The sequence below is a fragment of the Mastigoproctus giganteus genome, chromosome 5 (genome assembly GCF_048544385.1).
Source record: "Mastigoproctus giganteus isolate SK-2022 chromosome 5, ASM4854438v1, whole genome shotgun sequence".
Taxonomy (NCBI): domain Eukaryota; kingdom Metazoa; phylum Arthropoda; class Arachnida; order Uropygi; family Thelyphonidae; genus Mastigoproctus; species Mastigoproctus giganteus.
Window position 1 is genome coordinate 72549676 of NC_143579.1, and position 27170 is coordinate 72576845.

The window sequence follows — 27170 nt, forward strand, 5'->3', positions numbered from 1 at the left end:
TAACCGAGAACTATTATCCCATACCATATTTCAAAACGGTGCAGTCTGGGTGGTGGTATTTGCTGAGAAAATTGTTGTTGTTGATATGGAGGTTTGATGGCGCATAAGCTACTTTGGCTATAATGCGCCTTGCTGAGAATAAATAAGTCTTCTCCACTGGTGAAGTGGTATTTATTCGAGGTAGTACAATACCATGGCAACTCGTTGTGAAGGCAGTCACAATATGAGATATAACCAAAACGATGCTAATTTAATTAGTTAATTTAACTACTTTGGTAGACTTATGTTAAAATGATGCATTTGCACTAACCTACGTATTATTCATTTAAAATCTTAAAACAGGCCTCCTCGTAGGTGCCAATTTTTCTGACACTACAATTTGCGGAGCTGAAATCTTTCTTGGTAAAAGTACTCGTTTGTGCGCCTGCAAATCTTGTTGCTGTTGCGGGTTTAGGCGCATCTTCGACTTAGGCCATATTGCCCCGTATATATTATGTCTGTAAAAATTGCGTGTGTTCTGGGCAATTTTCTGTTTGCTCGAAGAAAAACCCATACTGCGCCCTCACTAAACCCTGAAGAACTCCACTAATAACATTACTTCAAGCAGTAGTGCCAATTAACACCCATTCTCTGTCTTCTGCCATACAATCTTTCCTGGGAATGTCAAGATAGATACTGTCCTCGCTCCAATTTCTACAGCGGTGTCAAAAACTTTACTGAAATCTAAGTACAGTGCATTATGTCAAAATCAGTTTTTGCATCCGGTTTGTTATTGCGTCATAGCATCCGGTCCTTTGTTACTGCGTCATAGTAGCTAATCAGATTGGTTAGACAAGATTCCTCTCGCCTCTCATAAATACTTGGATTTCGGTAAAGCTTTTTATACTGTTGCACATGGAAGACTACTGTACAAATTGGAGCAGTATGGCATTAAGGGCAAGTCGCTGGATAAAAGGATAATTTTATCCATCTACAATGGATAAAAGGGTGGTTGGGTGGGAGAAGACAGAATGGTAATCAATGGACATGCTCTTCGTGAACTAATGCTATTAGTGGAGTCCCACAGGGTTCAGCGTAGGGCCTATTGTCGCTTTGTATATTTATTAATGATATTGTATATTTATTATTGATGAAGGTATATCAGGCTTAATGTCCAAGTCTGCAGATGATACAAAGGTCGGCAGGGTTGTTAGTGACAGTAACAACAGTATGCTACTGCAACAGGATCTAGAAAAGTTGGACAGATGGGCTGAGAAGTGGCAACTGAAGTTTAACATTGACAAATGCAAAGTACTGCATATGGGTAGAAGTAACCCCAGAGAAATGTACCAACTGAGTGATACTACACTCAGGGTGGTAGAGAATGAAAAGACCTAGGGGTAATTTTGCAGTCAGATACGAAGTTTTCTGATCAGTGCAGACAGGCTGCCAGACAAGTCATGGGGTCTTGTCAATGATATACAGAATTTTTGCTAGTAGGGAAAAGAATGTGATTATTCCTTTGTATCAGACAATGGTCAGGCCACACCTTGAGTAATGTGTACAGGTCTGAAGGCCTCATTTTAGGAAGGATGTAGAGTTGCTAGAACGAGTACAGAGAAAGGCGACAGGGTTGGTGAGGGGAACGAAGGAGTGCTCTTGCCAAGAAAGGCTTAAATTCTGCATATTGCAGCGTCTGGAGATTAAGCACCTGCGAGGTGATCTGATATCTACATACAGGTGTATAAGGTCTTGGGTTCAGCAGGCTCAATTCTGATGGGATTCTTCCTCCTGCTCAGATTACGAACCTGAGGGGGGGCATAAATTCAAATTGAGGAAGGACAGTTATACAATAGATGTTCTGAAATTTGCCTTTAGCCAGCGGGTGGTTGATTTCTGGAACAAACTTCCATTTGTCGCTGTGGAAGTTGATAGCTTAAATAAATTCAAGGAAGAACTGACAAACGTTTAGAGCGAATTGTTGTGTGAAATGAGATTTTTTTTTTTTTTTGCTGATGCTGTATAAGCTTGCTTTCTTGCATCATGCCTCTACTAATGCTAATTATACTTCATTCCCACAAGATAAATAACCACGTAACTCCCCCTCTTTCCAACTAAGTAAATAAAATGTAATTTTATAAATACACCGTATATTTCTTTTTTTTTTTTGTCTTTAAAATACGTGCTTAATCGAAAATTCGATTAATAAGTCCATCATCTTTTCTACACATCTTTCACATCTCGCGTAGCAGCGTATTACAGTAATATCTGCATTAAGAACGAAAACCACTGTATATTAATTCTATTATTTCTGCGCTTTCGTTTAAAAGTTTATATTGTGTTACACCGCACAGGAGACTAAAGAAAGCGGTAAGCATATGCAGTACTCCCTTAATGTAGTCACTAAACCATTAGGTGTAAGCCACGACGCGAAATCCCTCTTATTGATGCTATATAAGTATACGGGAGGTTCGATCACGCTGCATAACAAAACGTTTTATATTTAAAGGTTTCTTATATGTATTTAGCGTGTTGAATCCAACTGTATCATTTGTTTTTAAACCCGCCAACCAATTCATCCGGAGAAGAATCTTCAGAATTGGATAACGAATCTGGTGAACAGGATAATTTGGATACACCTCTAAAGTCTGCTAAACTAAAGCGTCATATTACTCTAATCAGAAAAAAAATTGGGATTTATTAGACGATTTCGATCTAAGACCCAAACTGTTCACCGACCAGTGTAGAGCTCCAGACATCACGTTTAAAAGAATGGAATATACCGGATATCAACTGCAAGCATTCTACATACAGGAAATGACATGTAACCTATGAACCTTTTTACATTTGCAAAATCCCTGTGTTATTGATTTGATTCAAGCTGTCTTTATGAAGCAATTGTTATTAATCACGATGCAGAAGAGTGGCATAGTTTCATAGACAGTTCAAGTAAAAGACTGAAAGTTGTGTTGCATTATAGTGGGAATATACACCCATCGATTCCTGTTGCGCACTCTGTTCATATTAAAGAAAGCTACAGAAATGTGAAGCACGTGTTATAAAATATCACGTATGATCAGTATAAAGGATGTTAGTAAAGACTGTAAGATGCTAGGGTACCTTCTGAATTTGCAAGGCAGTTTTACGAAGTTCCTTTCTCTACCTTTCGGACAACAGGGCAGAAGGTTACCAATAAAGAAGTGGGTGGCCTGGCAAAATTGAGTTGAAGCCTGACGCAGAATACTGTATTGTAGTAAACAATCCCTTGGTTCCTCCACTCCATACCAAGCTAGGATTGAACAATTTTTTAAAGCATTTGATCCTCAAGATGACATCTTCAAGAATACACCATTTACGTTTCCAAAACTGTTTGATGCAAAAGTGAAATGAGACATATTTATTAGCCCACAAGTTAAGGGGATTTTACAGAACGAAATGCCTGGCAGTCGTTTCGCCTTCTAATGAAGGACTTCCTTGATAAATTTAAAAGTGAAAGTGACAAAGAACTAACTGACAAGGTAGTGATGTAGAATGTCAATCAAGATTCACCAGGATTTTTTACAAATCAAGCCTGAGCGACGTTAGTGAAGAGCGGGAATATACCAAAGAAGCCAAGATGATATGATGGGTAACTATTTCTTTCTTAAATCGGTATAATCACTCAATACAAATGATAGACGCTGAAATGTCAATTTTTAAAGAATGTTTTTTTATTAACCTGAAGAAGGTTTCTGGTTTTTTAATTTGTGATTTTTTTTTAGTTTGTTATTTACTTATATCAAATATTAATACTGTATTCTGCACAGAAGTCATACATTGTTAATAAATATGATACACTATTATTACATAGTTTTTTTAAATTTATGGCCAAATCATAGATGCTATGCAAAAAACTAAGGTCACATTTGGACTCAGCCTTTCCAAATTCATAAAAAAACACGAAACGCAAATAAGCAGCACTTTTTTTGAAAATTTAAGCTGCACGCTCGGTTACATAACTTAGTGTTATATAACCGAGATATTCCATGTGCCTGTTTAACAGCGTACTGCGAATTGATTTCTCTGTAATGACTGCCTCAATATGGAAGAGCATTTAATAAAAAAAAATCGACAATCTGGAAAATTTACTTTTCAAAAACCGAAACAATTTTTGACGAATTCCACAAAGTGCTTTCGTCTGGGGAAGAACAAATTCTTGGGTTTTAAAAAGGTGAGTAGAAATGAATATTTATATAAAAATAAACGTAATAAATTATAAACATGTGGATATTAACTCATATTGATCTAATATAAAGCAAGTGCCTTTAATTCATGCTTAGGACTTAACTTTTAGACACTACTTTAGTGCTTCAAAGGTTGACTTATAACATCTTAATGGAACACCAATTAAACCATAATGGATGCCAAAGTTTCACCGTATATATATCACCAAAATGCTTTTATGGGTCATACGTCACCCTTCAGAATTTTATCTTGTTTATCTGTTATTCAGGTGAATAAGTCGAGTAATGTGGTGGCAATACTGGCGCTATGTGCCCAGTGTCAGAATTGTCTGCTTCTAAATTGGTACACACAATCAAGGGCATTTCGACATGGTTTCTACATTCTGCTATTCACGCTTATAGACTTGGGGCTATCCACGGGTTACTCTTATGAATGAACTGATTTTAATAATAAAAAAAACAAGTGTGTTCCTTGTGCTAAGGTACAAGTTCCTTCTTCTGTTGTAAGCGATCATGCCATAAATTATAAAAGTTTATTTTCGTAAGTTTCCTGGAAATTTAGTAAAAGTATTTTTCAAGGAAACTGCGTCGATGCAGTTAAGAATAACGATAATGTACGATAATTAATACTAATACTTGTATTAACAATTTTATTCAATTGTCTTCCACCTAATTTTATCCAATTAGGTGGAAAACACTTGGCCTCCATTATTATGTTACAGAACATTTCTCGTTAGTTATCATAACTATTATGGCATTCTCTATAAGGAAATTACAGCAAGTTTCCCTTGCCTTCTCCTGGATAAGCATCAGAAAAATACTAAATCACGAATCAAATTAACGTTTAATAGCAGATACCTTGAAGGAGAAACAGTTAAATATATAGTCAGGGTGTATATATATATATTGATCACGAAAATGGAAGTACTCTGAGAAGATACTAAACAAATTTTATATATATATAAACAAGAAAGCGAGAGAATTATAAGAGTAGATGAGAAATGGTAGCATTTTATTTCCAATCACATTTGGAACAAAGTATGAACTCATATTAACCTAAAGATAAAAGTAGCACCATAATTGGTGATGAAAGCTTATATTTTAAGCCATAATTTGACAACACAACCACATATGGATTGGCGTAATGAAGAATGTGGATATGGAAACTGTAAAGTAGCATAAAAAAACAAGTAAGGGAAAGAGTAAGCATCAGTAGAGAAACAAACCAGGGAGTGGGATGTGGAGTGTAACAGCTGAAAATAAGTTGGAATTCTAGTGGCAGAAAAACAGAACAAAGTAGAAGAAAAATTTTCATGTTTTCTTTATCTGTATTTCTTAGTATTTCTCTATGAATTTAAGTATGCTGATTCCGAATATGACCTTACTTTTTTTGTCTGGCATCAAGAAAAGTAAATACGCAATAATATATCAGATTAATTAACTAATTAATCAACTTCCGCAGAATAGAGTATTAATGTACAAGTCAAAACAGCCTAAAAAGTAGGTTTCTTCATAGGATTAAAAAATATTTAAAAATTTAGATTTAAACGTCTTTCTGTTGTGGTTAGTGTAATCATCCCGATCCAAGAACAAGATACTGTTGACCATCATATATTCATCTGCCTTCGTGTCCTCACTAGTATCAACCATGCTTGGTCTGAAATGAAATCAGAGTGCTAGCTTGACCGACATTCTGCATCCTATGTCTCCGTAATTTTCAATAAACATGTCCACACGTTATTTGTAATTTACACTCAATGTTACCAAGAAAGCCATTCATTACAAGGCGAATGTACTACCAGGCATTTCATTCTGTTCTGCATCAGTCATCTTGCCTTTCAGTTATTGTCAAGCCAACATCTATTTAATTGTGAACCAATAAATATGGCGCCTTTCACTTTTGAATCTGACAATTTTTGAAACGGATTGTATAATTGTATATGCTTGAAGGTGTCGCCTTGGGGATCAAATGTTTAGCTGAAATTGTTTGTCCAGTCCAAGCTTGCTATAGAGTGATGGAAGCCAGAGCTTTCTTTATAAACAAGGGATTGTTTACTACATTGTGTGCGAGCAGGCTGCAAGTAATTGTGGCAGAACATTCACTTCCCGAGTGCTGTCTACTGCGTATGCATAGAAAACAAGAGAACTTAGCCAAACCACGTTTCAATCTCAGAAAACTCCGCATCTTGAATTCTTCACGGTCATCCCATTTCATCTGATGATATGCCATCTTCTCCAACACATGCCACATATTTCTGTAGTCTTCTTAAATATGAAACGAGCATGGATCTGTGTTAAGCAATACAACTTTGGAAATTTTATTTTAACTGTCTATGAAACGATGCCACTCTTCTGTATTGTGACTAATACCAATTTCCTTGAAAAGACTAATCGAATCAAAACAATAGCACAGGAATTTCAAAAGTGTCTAAATGTTCATTAGTGGCATGTTTTTTCTGCATGAGGAAGCCGTACAGCTCAAAGTAGATTCCACTCTTTTAAACGAGATGTCAGGAGTTCTGTATTGGGTTTGGTAAGACCAGGTCTCTCATTAATAAATCTAATTCTTGCTGATTAGAGTCATGTGATGCTTTATTTGAAACGGCTTCTGAGGCAATAGAGAATGGTACGTTGGCATACACTGCAATTTTTCGATCCGTAGACTCTTTTAAACTCTGATATGTGTATCATCCAAAATTGGCAGTCGTCATGATGGTTTCTGGACAATTTCTATATTTGAGGTTTAACAAAAGATATATAGCACGAAACCATTCCTGCACTGTTGATCTTCAGCTATCATAGCAGAAATGAGGTGCTCACAACTTGTCTTTATCAGTCACAGGCATTACAAATTAGGCTTCATATGCATGAAAAACTTCCTGTCACCAACGATGTTATGTTTCATTTCTTTCGAACCTGTGTAATATAGCAAAACGAGTGTGGTAGCAGTAGCAAACTGCAGGATAAAAAACGTATTTACGACGAATACTGCAGGATTTATATATTACATATCAGTACGCACTTATAATGCATACAAATGTCGCAAAAGCATAATGCCTTAAACTGCTACCAAAATATTGACACTAGAAAAAATTAATGTCACTGTTGGATTATGTACACAAAATGCATATAAGAAAGTTAAATATACATAAATAAAGATTTTTTTTTTTATGCAGTGTTACAGATGGATGCTAAGTAATAATAGCAATAGTGGCATGTGATGCAAGAAAGCAAGCGTATGAACTTATGTAACATCAGCCGAAAAAAAAAAAAAAAAAAAAAACATTCACACAACCATTCTTTCTAAATGTATGTCCAGTTCCTCCTTGAACTTTTTAAGCTATCAACTTCCACAACGACAGATGGAAGTTTGTTCCAGTTAACCACCAGCTGGCTAAAGGCAAATTTCCGCTCATCTATTCTGAATCCCATCAGAATTCAGTGTGCTCAACCCATTCAAACATTATACACCTCAATCAGATCACCTCGCAGGCGCCTAGTCTCCAGCCGCTGAAATTTGCAGAACTTAAGCCTCTCATGGTAAGAGGATCCAATCTTGTTGCCCTTCTCTGTACATGCTCAAGCAAACCTACATCCTTCCTAAAAGGAGGCCTCCAGACCTGTACGCAGTACTCAAGGCGTGGCCTTATACAAAGGAATAATCACCTCCTTTTCCCTGCTAGCAAAATTCCTGTATATCATTGACAAAATCCCATGACCTGCTCTTGCAACCTGTCTGCATTGCTCAGAAAACTTCATACCTGACTGCACATTTACTCCCAGATCTTTTTCATTTTCTATCACCTTAAGTGTAGTACCACACAGTTGGCACGTTCCTCTGGGGTTACTTCTACCCATATGCAGTACTTTGCATTTGTCAATGTTAAACTTCAGTTGCCACTTCTTAGCCCATCTGCCCAAATTATCTAGATCCTGTTGCAGTAGCACACTGCCATTACTGTCATTAACAACCCTGCCAACCTCTGCCAAGGTGGAGGACTGGGGAGAATCCCCGTAATTCAATGGCTTTATAACAAGAGCCTATTGTGTATATTTCATGCATTGTAATATCTTTAAATTGTGTAACATCTTCGTTGGATAGGAAGCTCTGGTTTTCAAAAGACAAATAAATACATTTACGTTTATACTCTGGACGACTGAGGCCAGAAGAGTTTACCACTTTACTGTAACGGTTGTATTGTGGCCGATTTGTCGGAGCAAGCTAGCAATGGGCTTTAGACTTTTTATGGCAGAGCATGGGCTCGATATTGCGAAATGTGTAATAGTCTCTGCGTACGTTACCCAAGTAAGGCTCATTCAACCTTCCCAAAGGAGTTCGGAAAGGTGCAAATCCAAGCACTTGGTTGTGTCTTTGCCTACAACTGAAATCAGGCCCGAGCCTTTTAGAAGGCATCTAAACCACACTGTTTAGATGCCTTCCGCACTTAAAGCACTAAATTGACAAGTAGAAGAGAAATAATTTAATAAAATCGTGTTTGATGGTCAACTGCAGAATATCAGAATATTCGAATATTGGTTTGTGAAACTGCACCGACTTTTCCCCTTTTTAAACAGCCATTCAATGAAGCTATTTCCTTCAATTTATATGGAAAAAACAATATCATCAACTGAATGATATCAATCTTGAATTCGAACCATTCATCGGTACGTTAGGAGGAAGATATCAATATGGAATTCGAAATCTCCGAAATGCAAAGATTTTATTTGAATTAAAGTTTTATATACGAGTCATGTTTACTTAGCCATCTAAATGTTTTGCCAACTGAAGTTAAAATAACTGAAATACAATTAAGAGTTATAATTAAGAACAAAAATAGCGGCAGCTGCCGAAACTTTATTCAATAACTCTTTACACTGTTCCGTATATATAGATTTCCACAGCTTTCTAACATCTAAAAAACTCATAAAAATATTTCCATCGTCGAATCAGAGCCGCATTGCTATAATTCCATTTCCACGATTGACGAATCAATCTGGAGAGGAAACCCACACGGAATTTCACTGGTCTTCTATTGTTACAGTTCTATGAGTGTCTGGGAAAACTGTCTAAGAAGCCAACAAGAAACTGAGAAACTTTATTACTTAGATCGACAAGTGATTTTGGGAACGTTGAGATTCAGTGTTCACAACTACCTGGGGACCGTTGTCTACATTTAAGAGTCCATATTGCGTAGGAACTGTGAGAAATAAATCAACACAGATTCTTCTAAAGAAACACAGAATCAACGAAGGTATTATATACAATTCGGACAGCGATGACTGGCTGAATCGAAGCTATCATTAAACGAACCATGTGAGAATCTAGTAATAAGTAGTCTACATACACCATCACAGAGGAGTGAATATCTATTGGCATCGAAGAAGTAATTAATGAAAAAAAAATAGAATTTGTGACTAGAAAAAATGCGCTGACCGCATATTCATAATATCGATGACACTGAACTTAATGAAATTATAGGAATAACCAAAACGCCAACTGTAGTTTCTGACAGTATACGACCGTGCTCTGTGTTCAAGAAAAATACTGTTTCGAAAGTGCAGTATTTTATCCAGACACATGGAATATGATGTATTGACCTAAGGAAGAGTTCGTTTGCATGCCCCATTGAATAAATTCAGGTTAGGAAGGGGATGGAAGGACGGTGTCATGCCATTTCGTTTTTAGCTTTCACGCTTTGAGTCGCTGCTTGTCACGTGGCACTTGACCACTGGTATTGGTCCACCCTGTCTAAGGGAAAAGTAGATATGTTTCACTCTCATGGCGTCCTTAGCCAACTTTTATCCATCTGTCAATTGAGTACTCCAATGCAGCAAGCCACCTGAAAGTAACACAGAAATAATTTTATTCATGCAGTACCAGTTTATACAATCAAATTATTTTTTGGAATAGTAAAAATACACTACTTTTGCCCTTCAACTACTAACATTTAGTTAGACAACTAAAAATTACATAATTAAAAGACAATTTTACTATTTTAATTAATTAACATAACTTGTTGCTATATAAGAGATACTTTAGTTCCATAGATTAGCAGCATTTAAACTTAATGCAAGTCTAAAGCTTTATCCTTTAAAATAATCGATTTATATCTGAAATATCTTTTGCGATTCCCATAATTGTAAAACCTATATAAGTCAGTCATTCAACATACATTTTTGTTTAGTTTACTTAGGTTTAAAATCATATAAAGTTCAACATGTTTCATTTGCTATTATGGTAAGCTGTATTGCAGTTAAGTTTTTATAGGCATTAGTAATACACAAGGCATCGCAAATAATGTAAAAAACATTTCGTGTCAGAATATTTTATTTGTAAATAACGCAAAGATTTACAGTAACGTGTCTAAGTTATTCGAATGCAGTGAATTTCAGAGTGTACGCCATATCCTTCAGATACCCTCGTTGGTGAATGTCCGGTGGAATTAAATTAGGTTAACGAGGTGGAAAGTCATTTTCTCCTGGATCTATCGAACGGTGTGAAAATTCAGCATCAAGATGGGCTCCGATATCACGACGACTGAAATGGAGTCACGCATCAGCTTACTGATAGTATACTTCCTGTATAAATGCCAACGGGAAGATACAATGCATGTATGGAGCATGTAATGTTCTCAGTACCAGTAACCGTTCCCTCAGAGAAAAATGATCCAAAGATATCCCTACACATCACACACTACATTGTAAATCGTGGGAAATTCACGACCTTGTCCAAATGAAAGTTTGGACTTTGAGGACCAATACGCAATTACAAAGATTCAAAGTACTATTAAGCAAAAAGGTGGCCGATTAGCAAATTGTTGATCCGTTCATCCTCCTCCACCTTCCATTGAAATCACTCACAAATCGTTTTGAGGCTGATCACAATCGTTTTCAGTCATAGCATGCAACACCTTAGATGTGTGGTTTCCATTGAACAGATCCCAATATTTTTTTTTTTTGGTTTCGATATTTTACTGGCGCATCAGCTTCTATGGCTATAGTGCGCCAAACTTATGGTTTATTCACTGATGTCTTTTGTTATGATTTTTATATTAAATTATAATAATTTATACGTTTAGAAACTGGAAAACTACGGATATATTAGATTTATCTGACAATATTGTTTGTAATGAAAATTTAACAAAATTTATTATATTATTTTGAAACACCAAGGAGTGACATCTCACTAAAAATGGTACATTTCTTTCAATAACACAATCTCTTGCAAATAGTCTTTGCAGAAATAAAGACCACACTGAGTGATGGCAGAGAATAAGCACAGTCAATATTTGGAAAATAAATAAATTATTCAAAATAAATTATTCTGGTAATAAGAAAAATCGAACAGTAACAGAACATGGAAGACGTATAATCTGATTTTTGGTGGCTCTAGTACGAAAATGAACACCAAATTATTTAATTTAATTATTTACTAAATTAAATTAATTTCTCATTTAATTTTTTATATGAGAATTAATGTATTTAATTCAGTAATGTATTTTCTAGTAGCAGCCACGGTTTATCAAGGGAAAAAAAAGAAGAAAAAAGTTTATGGGATCCTTAACATTCCGAGTTTTATTCACTTGATATTAAATATTCCGAAGATGTGCTAATTAAAGCGCAGTTCCAAAACTTCTACGATATACTTGTGATAACGTTACTGATGATCCCAAGCGAGTTTGGGATCATCAGTAAGAGATGTGGTCTGCCACGGTTCATGCTTAGTTGTTGCCCACTAACTCGTGGTGCAGATGGGTACTGGGCTGTCTCTTCAGGCGATTGGCTTTCTGGTGGCAAAATGGACTAAAATTCTGGAGCCGCCATACACAATATACTATACATGCCTACACGAACATGGTTGCGGATCAAGTATACCCGCCTACGCTCCTCTTGTTTCTCAATGGCGATAGCGTCTTTCAATAAAGCACCTGTGCCAAAGTACAGATGTGGTTTATAGAACATTCGGAAGAAAACATTTTTCTCTGGCTAGCCAACTCACCAAGATCTCGGATACATTGAAAATATGGAATATGTTTTAATTGGCTATGCGACTAGTCATATTTCTGTATACTTCTCATAATCGCATGACATCCGTGCCACTGCATGTTCAAATCCTGCACGGGAAGGCCAAACATTTTATTATATCGGTGGTCAATATTTTACTATCCACCGAATGTAGAGGCTGTCACAGCAGCTAACTAAAGATAGAAATCCCATCTCTCAGTCACCCTGTCCCTCTCACCACATACCGGTTTAAATTAACCTACCGAAACATTCCTTCGATGTGTTTCTGTAGCTCGATTTTTAAAACTCATAGTAATTAGACACTACCCGATGGCTCACTTGGTAGCACAGCCAGCAGAATCGTCATCCTTCCCATGCCGGGTGGAAAAGACTTGAGTTCTGATCCCGTCAATGACGCGGGGAGAACTTTTATGAGCATTTTCTACCACGCGGCTGAGTTAGCCGGTCTCAGATGGTTTTTTTCTTCACTGAAACTCTATTTTTTCGTCCAGCCAGCAAACAGCAAATCGAGGACAGAGCAAGCACAATTTACAGACATTTTATATACGGTGCAATAAACCCTAAGTTGCTGATACGCCTACAACCAATCAACTACTCGGTGGTCACTCCTAATTACTATATAATTGTCACAATATTATCGCACACTACCAAGTAATTATCAGATTAGTAGGCAACAAGGACCACTCTACGTTTCAGCAAGCCCGCGTTCCCGGAGAGTGAAGAATAAGCGGGGCATTTTCGTCTTTTAAAAATGATAGGGAAAACTATTGGGTTCGATGATAATCACTCTTTAGGTGTGCTGCCAATATAATAGTGTCTTTTACACTCGATGGGTGTAAAGTTTGGTATAAAAATATAAAACGCATTATCTCAAGTTGGCAGTTGGGAAGGAATTATTGTATAAAATCTGATAAAAGCCCATTTCTTGGAATAGGACAGTATGACGAAGGGTAGATTTAGGGTTTTAGGACACACAAAAAATAAATATAAACTTTTTAGTTTTTTTTCGAGGGAATTTTGTGATGTTCGACTGAGTTTGAACTGCCTGGCATGCGTACAGGAAAAGTTAAGTGTTTAAATTTTATTCTGTGCAAAAAAAAAAAAAAATTAAAGACCATTTGTTCAATTAATTGGGAACGTGTGGATATACGTACATGGATCAGTTAGTTTTATATGTTTTATCTGATGGAAGTATACGGAATTCACAGAAGAACAAAAAAAAAAAAAAAAAAAAAAAAAAAAAAGTACCTTCTTTTGTCATTTTCAGAATCGGCTAAAAAGTAGAGATGTTTAAATCGTGGTTCTGGAGGAACTGCTTCAAAACTGTTTTTTCCTTGACTGCTGCAACTCTGGACTTTATAACCGTGAAGATGAAACATCCCTGTAGATAAACAAATCAATAATTATTGGTAATGAATCATATCTAGCAGTTTGACAACTCGAGTTTAATAAAACCACAATAGCTCCTAGTAATAAAAACTAAATACCTCTTTAAACAAAAAATACATGACACAGTGGCTTATGGTAGTTAATATAATCCCATTCTCACGCACACACATAAAAAACAAAACTATTTTTTAGTTTCAATTATCCTGCTAAATTTCCTTGGAATTGACGTAAAACGTAAGTCCAGTAAAACGTCAAGTCCAAGGAAAAAAAGATTAATTTCTGTAGCAAATGAAATCTTTTTCTCCATTATTAAACTTATTCACATCCATCCTACTTAATGCCTATACCTGTTTTATTGATCCAACTGATTAATGAGCCACATTGTTATCTTATACTGCAAGAAAACCAATTCGTTCCATCTTTTTCACCACCAGCTCTCAAAATCTATAGTTTACAATGAGCATCTGAAAATACTCCCCTTGAACAGTACTAACCAGTAGGGTGTCGCTCGCTGGGTTCGACCACTTTAATTAGTAACGGCATGCTTCGGTAAGCATTTCAGTTAGTTCAACAATTATAATTCTGCTTTATATTTTAAAAATTGATAAGCAGTGGATTGGGATACATTCGCTACTTACGTGCTTAACAGTATTCTTATTTTCTGTTTATAAAACGGGAATGAAGCATAGTGGCACTACTGAGCAACGTCTCGGGGCCCTCGTGGTAGTGCAGTTGATAGGATCCCCGCCATCGAGTGGAAAAGTCTTGAGTTCGAGTCCCGTCGATGACGTGAGGAGCTTTTATGGGCCCTTTTCACAACGTGGCTGAGTTAATCGGTCTCACGCGAGGGAAGCGTGGTTTTTTCTCCCCGCAAACAGAAAATCGACCTCACGACACGCAATTTACAGACAGTATACACGGATATAGACTTCGTCGCTGATGCTATTACAACAACAAAAGTCTCGGGTAAGTAATTTGAAGTTGAAGAACTGAAGGAAGAATATATGAAAGGTCAAAAATAGCAATGACAAAAGAGATAACAGAACAGGCCAGCGAGAGAGAGAGAGAAGCCATCTTGAACCTACTTGTATAGCAGGTATCAAGCGAACAGAATCCTTATCGAATGCTGTATCAAAACGTTTATAAACTGAGACAAAGTGAATACTGACAATATTTAGTTTGAAGTTTGCGTAATGAAGGCAACTACCAATTCGAGTGTGCAGTTACAAGAAAAGTTCTCAAACAACAGCAGAATGTTATATAATGTCAATGTTTATTTTGAAAAAGTACAAAATAGTTTTCTTAGAGAAGTCATTCTGGATATTACGGGAGAGGGATGTTATTGAGAAGTTTGTAATGATAATACAGGTAATGTTGGAATCTTTAAAGATAGTCCAGTATGGATACGGTTCCTTAAATAACCAATGGCGACATATTAAATTTTTCATAAAGAAATAAGGTGTTGACTGAAGTAACCAGAACGTGAAGGCACAAACGGAAACAATGCTTAGGGCAGGAAAGAAAATTAGATCTTCAATAATGCATGGTCACTGAATAATTACAGAGGAGAGAAACCGAGATGATTCTATGGAAAAAGTAATCAGTCGGATGTAGCTGCACCGGACTTCGCGTAATCAGATATATACTCTGTATACATTTATTCTGCATGTAGTTTCCCTCTTATGTCTACTACCATATTTCTTCACTATCTTTAAGACATGTTATAGCAAAGTTCTGGATATCTTACCCGTCAGTTGGCAAGGGAGTAAGATCGAGCGAGGTGAAGGATTTCTTATAAATATGTGCACACGGTATTCTCAACAGTCAGTATCAGTAGTCATTTAACACCCTTCAAATTGACTCCACAGGAACTGAATATGTTCTAACACTAATACTGACAGAAAGGACAAGATTTTAAAAATCCTACTCCTTCACTGGTGGATTCGACAACGGGATTTTCATTTGCTAGAGAGCACATCAGAATTTCATTCGCAACTGGCATTTCAGTTTAGTTAAACGTATTGGAACCTGAACAGTAGTGCATTGTAGCGGTTTATGTAAATGATTGTGATGAAAAGGCTCCTGTACTATGGGAGTAGGAGTAATGCATTACGCAAAAAAATCACGTAACTAAACATAGATGAGCCATAAAATTTCATATCACGTTATTATGTGATGAATTTGCAATTGAAATGTTTTCCTCAATCTTCCTTTCAAAAGTATGGAGCGTTTTACAGCTAAAGCTATTTATGGCCCAAACAAATGAGGTATATAGAAGGTAACTAAATGTAGGGGTGGCATAAAGTGACAAAGGACTTACCATTATTAGAGAATTAAAAATATACTTAACTTGCTTATTAATTACTACTTTTTGTCTACAATATAGGTTTAAATTCTCTTCAGAATAAAACATTTACAACGAACTGCAGTTTTTTCACCTGCAAGATTCAGAAACACCCATGTATTCCTAATATTTAATTTTATCAAAATAAAATTTAACCAATCAAGAAATTAAAGGTTCAAAGTACAACGCAACCGGATTCCAGTTTCATTGCTAGGCAGAAATAGTGAAATTCCAATTAAACTAACTTATGTAGAATCCGGTAAAAATGATGTAAGAAAAAAAGAATAACCTAAAGTAATTATAAAGGAAGACGACTTCTTACCTAAGGCAGTAGGGGCAGTGTAGTCTATGAAGAAATAAAGAGCGGCATCTTTGAGTACAAAATATCGTCTTTTCCAACATTTCCACCTTTGACTGAGTTTTCCAAGGAATCCCTGACATTCAGAAATTGTGAAAGATGTTGGAGGAAGCTGAATATTCCTGAGACTGGTCTCCATGTAAGGATCTACCTGGGTTCAAATAAAGTACAACGTTAAAGTACATTGGTTCAAATACAACATTGATTTTACTCTTAATCCATCTATCTATAAGAATTTACTCCTTTCTCTGTTTTCTTAATGTATATATTTTAATTATAGTTTTCTATTGATTATTACTGTTTTGTATTTTCTGTAACTCCTAGTGTTCTCACTTTTATTTAAGGTCTGTGTGCCCTGTGTGTGAGAAACGTGTATATATAAATAAATAAATACTACTTTTCTTAAACATAATCGAGAAACGAAGAATAAAAGGAATTTTTAAAAAGTTTAATTCAAGCAAATATTTTAATAAAAAGTTAATTAAATTAAAAATTAATTTATTTACACAAACATCGGAATTATATTACAGGACGTATACCAATCCCTCGATACTTATCCTATAAGTAAGTTACTCATACAATCCAGTAGTTTGGAAATATTAGTGGCGAACGAGTATCTAGTAGCCTTGTGTACAGAGGCTGCTAATTAACTATCGTTAATCAGTAGTTAATTACTATCGTTAATATTATAATTAATTAATTATCGTTAATTATAGTTAATTAACTGAGTTAAATTATCGATTTAACTCAACTTTAAAGCAATGAAAGGTGCCTGGGAAGTTAAATTCGAACTTACCAATTTGTTTTTGTCCTCCTCATATTTGATGGGGGGGATAAAAGCGAACTGATAAGTTCTTTTGACTTAGGAACTTCTAAATGAAGCCATTTTTTGTACCACGACTGGAACCATTTCTGAAACTTCTTTATTTATATCGATTTCAATGTTCTTACGTACGCTGATGGACTTCTTTCAAAGAGGTTGCGAAGTTAACTGCATATTTTTTGATACTAGCGAATAGAAAAAAGATTAGATGTAGGCCAAACTAGGGAGTACGGAGGATGTTCGAGCCGAAGGGACTGCTTTTTTCCGTCAGAAATTGCCACATCGATAACGTGGTATGCGCGAGTTGGCTTGTAGGAATAAAACTTACAGAATAGGCATCTTTGAATAATGCAGAATTAACTCATACCCATAACGATTTCTCTATTTTTAACCCATTTCAAATTTACAATCTCAATTTCTCTGATACCATAATGCGATTACGGTGAAGTTAGTAAAATTTTGTAAATTCTTGTACTTCTGAAATTTCAGGTTGATTAGATAAATAAACATTTGATGAATTATACCAAATCCATCATAGTTCTATACATTAAAGGCTGGTAAGAACATTTAACATGATTACATATTTAAACCCGTTAACAGAATTTGATTATTACTTCAAGGAATATATTAATTCAATAAACATTAGATCACCTCTGACTGACGAAACATTGACTGACTGACGAAACATACTACATATGTAGAGGAGACAAAAAGAAAAATTAGATACTGGAATATTTTAAGGAACACAAGAAGCAAAAATCGGAAGTTTTAAAACATGAATGCATATGAAAAACATCATACAACAATAATAACCTAACTTTACAATTATTAGCAATGATATAGATAACAACAAAAAGGATAAGAGAAGTCATATTTCAAAATAAAAAAAATAAAAAAAACCCACACAAAATATAAATTTCAAGAGATCTGATTTGACTGGACTCGATTTTCAATGGGACAGTGGCAGAATCTCGTTCGGATACTTTTTTGGATGCTCTGTATACTATATTACGAATTAATATTGTCACATGTATGACACCCACATTTAGAAAACATAAATGGCATGGTTTTTTTCCTTTTCTATCGTTTTGCATGTGATCAAATGATTGGCATAGATTCCGTAGCATATTTCTTGTTATTCAGTTAACTGTACAATTCAGTGGTATGCTAGATGTATCTATTTCATGATAGCAACTGTGTATACAAGTTGATGAACACGTAACACGCGCAAAAATCTCTTTATGCAAGATACAACGTTCCTGTAAACTCACTGAAAAATATACCATGCTCTAAAATAGAAATTCATAAAGTAACAAAGTTGTTTTAGTGGCTAGGTTTCTTATCTTCCCGGATAGAAAAGTCATCGACCAGGTGAGATAAGAGAGTGAGAAATTTACGCCTTCGAATTAAAGAACACCGCAAACACATTCACAGTATACCAGAGCACTGTTCATCGTATCTGGCTTTCCCTAGTTAGGACGAAAATCATAACTGGCTTTCCAACTCTTCCATTACTGTCTCGCAAAGACAGATACTGCTGCAAGGGGCTAGGACGGCGTTTTCCGAATTAAATTAACAGAATAAGAACTCTCATCGAGAAAATATGCGAACACCTTTAGAGATTACGTTCTTGAGCATTATTTTCTTCCTACTACTCACCATCCTCCTCCCAGCAGTAAGTTTTCTCCTCCAGGAGGGCATCTCCCCACTCCCCCTTCCCTTATGGCTTACAAAATTCTATTTCTTCCTCCATTCGGTGTCAGAAATACGAATCCGCACATACAGTCATTTATACAATCATCTCTTACCTTTATAATTCACTAATCTTTGAAACTTGTTCGACAAAGTGACTTAAACATAAACATCCTGGCTATTTGTGATCTTCCTTCCACGTACCCTAATATCATCCTCCCAAAGCCTTCAATAGTAACATCAATCTCCTTCCGGCTGGGCATTCTTTTCAGGATTTCTCTTTATTAGCAGCTAAAGTCACATCATCGAGTATTTGAAACGTGGTATGCTGGTATGCTATTAAACCAGTTTGTAACAGGCGTGTAAACTTCATCTTCAGAAACTCTTTAAAAAATGTTTTGATCCTGCTCGCATAATTGTATTCTTAAACCTAATCTCGTACTATAGTAAAGTGCAGCCATTATCAACCCACTGCAGGATGGAAGCCTCCTCAACAATTCATGCTGAGGGAAATGACCATAATCTGCCACGCTGGTCCAGTGCGGGTTGGCAGATCGACCGTATTCAGCAGTCAGGGGCTTGAACCCCGGTCTACTCAAAGAGTGTGTGCTACTGCACTCCCGCTCCTGCCCACTCGGCTACGGAGTACTATACCCTTTACTTACTCAGCGTTAACTACTCATTTTCTGAAGGTTAAGATGTGCTCTATAAGATAACCATACGATATAATTTTTCCTTAATAATAGCTAGGTGATTTTAAAGAAATTTCTACCTAATTAACATTGTATTGATCCTATTCTTATAGCTTTCGTTTCCCATAAAATTTTATTAAAAATATACTGCTTACTTGTGATACTGATGAAGCTACCTGAGTCAACACAGTGATCCACCTAAAGGAGAAAAAAACAACAAAAAGTCAATGAATTTCAGAAGACATCTCGTTTCAATTCAATTTTTTCAGGAAAGATGTATATCAGAAACTACCAGAAAAATAAATTTAGATACAAAAAACTACTTTTAGTAATAGGGACATCATTTCACTACTCAGTTTTGTATTTCTGTAATATTTTGCTCCAGAATAATCCCGACGCAACCGATATGTTTAAGACACATTGAAGTGAGGAAATCGATATTAATAAAAGTTAAAATTTAATAATAATGGGAGTTTGCAAATATACTTCCCCAAATGGTTTATTTATACAATCATCTCTTACCTTTATAATTCATTAATCTTTGAAACTTATTCGCCAAAGTGACTTAAACATAAACAGAAATTTATGTTTTAGGCAATCGGTGGCAAGCAGTCGCTAAGACTACACCAAGATCCAATTAGTGACAAAATGAATTTATGCCTTCTGTTGATAGCGACACCTCCAGAGCCTTCGGGATGTATTGCTAACCGTCAATCTAATGCATCGTCTGTAACTAGTTTATGTCCCACATATACTGCTCTCGCGCACTGAATTATAACGTGTTGTCCTAATTGCACCCATTAGAGTAATCAAACTTCCTTGTTTGTATACTTGAGATAACATTACATCTTTCTGAAATTATCAGCGTCTAATGAATCTGAAAATCAATTTTCAAATGATTCCTCAACCAGGAAGTTGTAATTATTAAGTAAAATTAATCGAGTTTTGGGGGAAAGTTTTGCAGATTATATTAATATCCATTCAGTTAATTTGAAACTTCTCGCTTTCATCCCTTCATTTTCCCCCTCTCTCTCATTACCAGACTTATGTTACGAAATTGAACAACATCTGCTGTTTTAATATTACATCCTTTTTTCTTATTACTACGTTGCTTTCACTGTTTCCTTAAGGGTTTGTAATATCGTTCTCGGATCATCTAACAAGCCATTGATTATGAGCAATAACTCCGGTCACTGATTCAATTCCTGTACTCAGGGAGATTACAGTGAATTGTATTATTCCATACCAAAATGAAGGATCGCAGCTAGCAAAAAACTGGTTATCCGAGAGAAATTGAAGATAGTGGTAATAGTATGTGCATTTCCTGTCTGGTATATAAATATTTACCAATCGCAGCCATAATTTACTGCCCTGAAAAAAGTAATTTACTTTTTCGGGCCATATTTCGTTAAAAAAAAGTTCAAGGAAACAACAAGCCCCCCACCCCCAACCAAGTGTGCCCTCGGGGGGGGACGCAACAAGCACTTTGGGAACCTCTGTCCTAAAACAACTAATCAACCATTAACCATCACAGTAAATACTGTCATCGTGAAGGGGGTGTACTTGACCGGCGACGATGGAAATGTTCCCATTGAGCCGTTCATTAACGGTAATCAGAGAACCCATGGTGTGCCACGAAAACAGTCCCCAAACAATAGCATCTCCAGCCTGCCGAACGTCAGCAGTGCATCCAGGTGCTGTGGTCTCATGTTGCTTTCTCCAAATGTGGATACACTCACCAGCACAATAGAGTTGGAAAGTGGGTTCATCAGACAAGAAGACAGATTTCCATATTTCGGCGATCTAGTATCGATGCTGACGTGCGAATGCAAGGTGCAGTTTCTTGTGTCTTGCAGTGAGCATGGGTGCCCTTGACGGGTACGCATGCTCACTGCGATAGCCTCTACGAGCTAATGTCAGGCGTATAGTCTATGTGCTAATTGGTCTTGCTATTCTTACGTTATATTGGGTGGTTAGTTCGGCCACTATGCTGCGTCGCTGCTGTGGTACAAGACGAGACACGCGACTCTCACCACAGACGCCGACTACACGTATGCTAGTTGTTCCGCAGCTGTTGAACCAGTCATGGCAGACTAGTGACACCAAAGAACTGGAGTACTTAACCATGTCGTCTATTGTCGAGGTACTGGCATCCGCATCTCATGCCCCATCATCATTCCACGTTCGAAGTAGGAAGGATTTCGATGTCGACACTCAAAAACTGATCGCCCAGTGTGTGAATTACAATCTTATATCAGCCGTTCCCGATTTTAAACTTTCACCAGCACCACAGACCAGTCCATTCCTATACAAAATGTTGCTAATGCTAAGCCAAATCAGTGTTTATGAGAACACATCTAAAATTATTTTGGAAATTATTCTTCCAGTCACGCAGCTCCCTGAGGAGCCGTTGTGGCCACCAACAAATTCTTCCAACGGCATCAATATCGTGCGCTACGAGCGACATTGCAAAATGTCATGCCCAGAAGTATACTGATCCATTCTTCCACCTAGTTGCATTCTTCCACCAAGTCGATTTTACTTTCCATTATATTTTTTCAACAGAAAGTTTTCCATCCTTGCTATGTGTCCAAAAATTGAGTTTTCTTCTGTTGATGCTATGAAGAAGAATTTTAGGCCTGCCAATTGTATTCGATACCCACTCATTTGTTTTTCGATCAAGGTAAGAAACACGCAGTATTCTCCTGTAACACCACATTTCAAATGCCTCAATTTTCTTCCTGTCAACTCTTTAGTTCTACCCTTCATACCCATAATTGACAACTGGAAAAATCAACGAATCGGTGATTCCCAGTTTCTTATTTAGGGGCAGATCAATGACTAATGTTTTTTCAATTGCCTGTCGTCTCTTTACATCATTTGAGCAGCAGCCACTTTCTATTTATTCTTGATCCTAAGTAATCAAATTCAAATTCTTCGATACCTTGCCCATTAACATTCACATTACTGGAACCGCGATTATCAGCAATCATCATAATTTTAGTTTTACACACATTCAGAAACAGTCCTTTTTTTACTTGTTGTACATACTCTCCACAGAGTTTCCTTAAGATGATACTTGGAACTGCAAATTAGCACAGTATCATCTGCATAATGAAGGTTGTTTATCTTCAGTCCTCCAATTTTTACGCCAGTGTCCAAATCTTCACGCATGATATCTTCAGTATAAAGATTAAAAAGGTGAGGTGAAAAAAATGCAACTCTGTCTGACACGTTACCGATTTGAAAAAGTCGGTTTCCCATGTTAGTTCTCACAGTTCTTTCCTGTTCCTGGTATAGTAGCTTAATTAGTTAAATCATGTGGATTGGGAATCCCATATTAGTCATTTTCCACAGTTTCTCATGTTGAACACAATCAAATGCTTTTGAATAATCTATAAAACACAAAATGACTGGAATATTGAATTCTTTGCATTTTTCAATAACCAGTCGTAGATATAAGATCTGATTTCTGGTTCCTCTGCCCTTTCTTCAAGTTTTCTTGAAATTCTGTTTAGTATGACTTTAAGAAGAATCTTGCTAGCATGAGAAATTAGGCTAATAGTCCTATAATTTGAGCAAATTTTCAGATCTCCTTTTCTTTGGTAAGGGAACGAAAATTTATTTCTTACACTGATGGCCACTGTCCCGTTTCCAAAATCTTTTCAAGAGTGTGATCATGAACCAGTGGAGTTGGTTCATGATCACACTCTTGAAAATGGGGTAGCAGATTATTAGTGTCAGCAAGTCCTATGAAGAGCTGCTTGCAGTATTCTTTCCGCCTTCATTTAATTGTGTTCTCCTCTGTTAAAATTGCGCCCTTGGAGTCCTTAATTAGATTAAGTTTTGGATGGAACTTTTGTCTTAAGGACTTAATAATCTATAAAGATTATTAAGTCCTTAAGTCCATACATCTTAGTGTTGTTCCGTTTGTTGTGGTATTCGATTTATTTACACTTTTGATTGATATAATCCTGTTTGTTCTTGCACAACGCTTGACGACTTTGCTTAGTTCCTGATATTCTTCGTTTCCACACCCTGGGATTTTGCAGTTCTTCTCTGTTCAATAAGTTAGCTTCTGTAATCCATGGCTTCCTAATCTTTATTCTTTCTCTAATGTATCTATTTGCTGAATCTTTAATAATGCTTTTTTATATTTTTCCTATAATTGGAGAATTTATAAAAAATGCTTTTTTATAAATTCCACATTTTCTACGTCCAGCCCATCTAGGGAAAAACCGTATTCATGATCTTTTTCAGCTTCAGCTTGAGAATGATGGGAGATAACTGATGATTACTGCCGCTATCTGTACCAGGAAGTGTCTTTATTGTGATAACACTGGAACGCCATCTTTGTTGAATAAGGATGTAATCAACTTGATTCCTTGTTTTATCATCACGAGATTTCTACGTGTAAAGTCTTCTCGGGTGTTGCTGAAAGCAGGTGTTACATATGACAAGACTGTTCAAATGACAAAATTCAATTACTCATTCTCCCTGTTCATTTCCAATGCCAAGACCAAACCTACCGCATTCCGGACTAGAAGAGACTGTCTTGTGTACTTTTGCATTGAAATCACCCATGAGTATCAAAACATTCTTTTTTGGGACCAGGCATCTATTTTGAAAATAGTACCCTTCAGTACGATGACAATTATTTTGTTCTCCTTATTATTAGACGTACGCAAAACTTCGCTTTTATAAAAAACCTCATCACTAGAAGAAAAGAAAAATACAATTTGGCGAAAACACTTTTTAAAAAGCCTCTTGCGTTACATGGATGTGTAGTCATCATTCTAATAAGCATGAACGATACAGAACATGGAGTCTATCTATATTATGTCTGATTATAAAAAAAATATGGTCGGCCTCATAGGGAGTAATGTACAAAAATTCTGTTTATTATGGGAATGGGTACTAGAATGCGTTAATACTAACCAGAATATCTCAGCAAAGAAAATTTTCATTCTGAACACGTGTTTGATAACCATTTACAAGTAAGGAAGTACCTGCTACTTTACAAATTATTTTCTAATAATCGTTTCAAAAATATTCCGCTAAGATAACGTGAATGAACGTGGTGTTCAACTGCCCATGTCAGAGGCCATGTGGTTCAGCCTGAATGTAAAATCTCCGTTTATTCAGTAGCAGTAACGCGTTGTGCATTAAGCAAATTGCATGGGAAGATAAAAATCGATACACTTGTGGAATTTATAGCAGTTATTTAGGATAGTAAAGAAGTACCAAAAAGAAAGGGCAAAGCGAATAACTCCACAACGGTTACCTGGTGTTTTCACGTGTTGCTTAATATAAAAGAGTCACGTTTAAAAGAAACATGTAGGAATTACAGTTTGCTATAAAACAACTAAAATGAAAGAAAAAAATGCTTGGAAAGTTCCGAGTGCGGTTCATCACCGACGCAATTTCTGCTTTTGTTGACGCACAAGACATTAAAATGGCGTGATATGAGTTTATAGTCCATTTAACAACAAACGTGGTTTCTGCTGAACACAATGTTATTACGAGTTTGTATTTGGAATGTTTCGGAGAATGAACTGCCATTACGTAACATTATTTGCTAGACAGAAGAGGGGGAAAAACCAACGAAAAGCAAGTTCTTTTCCAAAAAGCGAATGGTGTTATATTGGATTAAATGCTAGATCAGCCAGAGCTTTGCCTTACAAGCGTCATCCATACTTACAAATTATTAATCCTTGTTTGGTTCCTGAAAAGCAATTCACATAGTAAGAGAAAGAAACAGAATCACTTAAGCACGTTCATCATTTTATGAATTCATGCCGTACTGATATCATGAAGAACAAAATAAGATTAACAGAGCTTCGAAATACTGACAATATGAACATCCATCTCCTGGTTAAACCCTAAAATTACCCGCGATAAATAAAGAAGGAAGTGGTGGTGCGTTCGCTCACATTTCCTTCTGTTACTGCACGTGTTGAAGAAACAAGGAGGAATTTTGGGGAGAGATAAAAAAACAAAAATTGATAATCTTCCACATTAAAAATCGCTTCACCTAAGAGAGCCTCCATTTATCGAATTTTGCAAGCCATTTTGTCATCTGGAAATAAATTCGTACGAATTCAAGAGCATGACTTAAGGTGAAGCTCATAGAAAATTTCAATGATCTAAATAAAATTAACAGTCCAGTTTTCTGCCATTACGAAATGTATAAACAGTGACATCATAATTTTTAGGCACTTTTAAATAGCATGAAGTGCTTACTGCCTTCGTTATGTCCATCCTCACCCAGCAACTCAACTTTCAGTGAACACATTTTCATCAAAGTTTATATTTCGCTCCTTTAGAACGATTTGTCCCTTCATCCAAAATTTCATTAAAATCGGACAAACAGAAATCCGGCAATTATTATTTTTTTATATACGTCACATATATTTCATAGGCCATCCGTGTTCTATATATTACAGCTGAAGAATTGGATATTATGTCTGTTGCCATTCGCTAATTGAAGAAATTAATGTGCAATATTGACGGATTCGCAGAAAAGAAATGTTCTTGATTTATGCATATGAAATAATTTCTTTTAAGAAGCTTATTTTGATTTATGTATTCATTTATCGAGTTTTAATCCTTGTACAGGGTGAGGAGAGTTACAGATTTGCACCCAAATTAATATAACATTTATATACGAATGCAATTTAAAATGGTACTGTTAGCCATTTATGAGTACAGTACTATTTATTTTGCCTTAATATTGGAAGAGAAATATGTTTATTTTTAAAATAAATCTGTGAAAGTTTTTCAGTTAGAAAAATCTGGTGAAATGATCAGAAGAACGCATCTCAATGGCAGGCCTTCGTTAGAACTGGATATGAGGGAATGTTTATGACAAAATCTGGATTTTGTATTTCTTACTGTTCACACATTGTCTACTTCGAAGCAGAGCATATCGTACAGGGTAATTGTATCACTCGGGAAGAAGTATTTGAAGCAGTCAAAGTTGTGCTAGTGGGTGATATTGGCGCCATGTTTCCTTCTTCTTTAGGGTCTGACAGGACCCTGGGGATATTAGGAATGTTATGAGTCGGAACAAGGTGGTCATGTTCTTAAAAGCAACAAGTTGTTTCCAAGCAACGACCTACAGTTTAGCAAGCATCACTGACTTGGAGGCGGTTGGTGGGTTCTGGATAACTTTAGTTATATATACATCAGTCACCCACCAAGAAATTCTTGGTGGGTGACTGGTGCCAAGGTTGGAATAATATTTTGACTGATCTTAAAGTATTTTTGTATATTAAGAACCGTCGGAACAGCATGTCAAGTTGAGATTCGCTATTAAGGACTTCCTGTCGATTTATAAATCATGAATTATTACTACTTCATAATTATATTAGCATAGGCACATGATGCAAGAAAGCAAGCTTATATAGATTCAGCCAAAAAAAAAATTTCACCCATCCACTCGCTCCAAATGTTCGTCTAGTTCTGCCTTGAATCTATTTAAGCTATCAATTTCAACGACAGATGGAAGTTTGTTCCAGCAGTCAACCACAAGCTGGCTAAAGGCAAACTTCCGCACATCTATCCTACAACTGTCTTTCCTCAATTTGAATTTATGCCCTCTCAGGCGATTATTCTGAGCAAGAGGAAGAATTCCATCAGCATT

The 27170-nt window shown here is 36.2% G+C and overlaps 1 protein-coding gene across 1 annotated transcript in view; it reads right to left on the reverse strand.

The window, feature by feature from the left end:
* Positions 1–9069: 9069 nt before the first annotated feature.
* LOC150085484 (uncharacterized) overlaps positions 9070–27170 on the reverse strand; it is an 86744-nt gene continuing 68643 nt past the window's right edge. Inside the window, exons 8-11 of the mRNA XM_090374065.1 lie at positions 19681–19723; positions 16283–16469; positions 13476–13608; positions 9070–10042 (exon numbers count right to left, since the gene is read on the reverse strand). Of these exons, the coding sequence (XP_090230191.1) occupies positions 9991–10042; positions 13476–13608; positions 16283–16469; positions 19681–19723 (415 nt within the window). The 3' untranslated portion in view covers positions 9070–9990. The remainder of the gene's footprint in view (positions 10043–13475; positions 13609–16282; positions 16470–19680; positions 19724–27170) is intronic.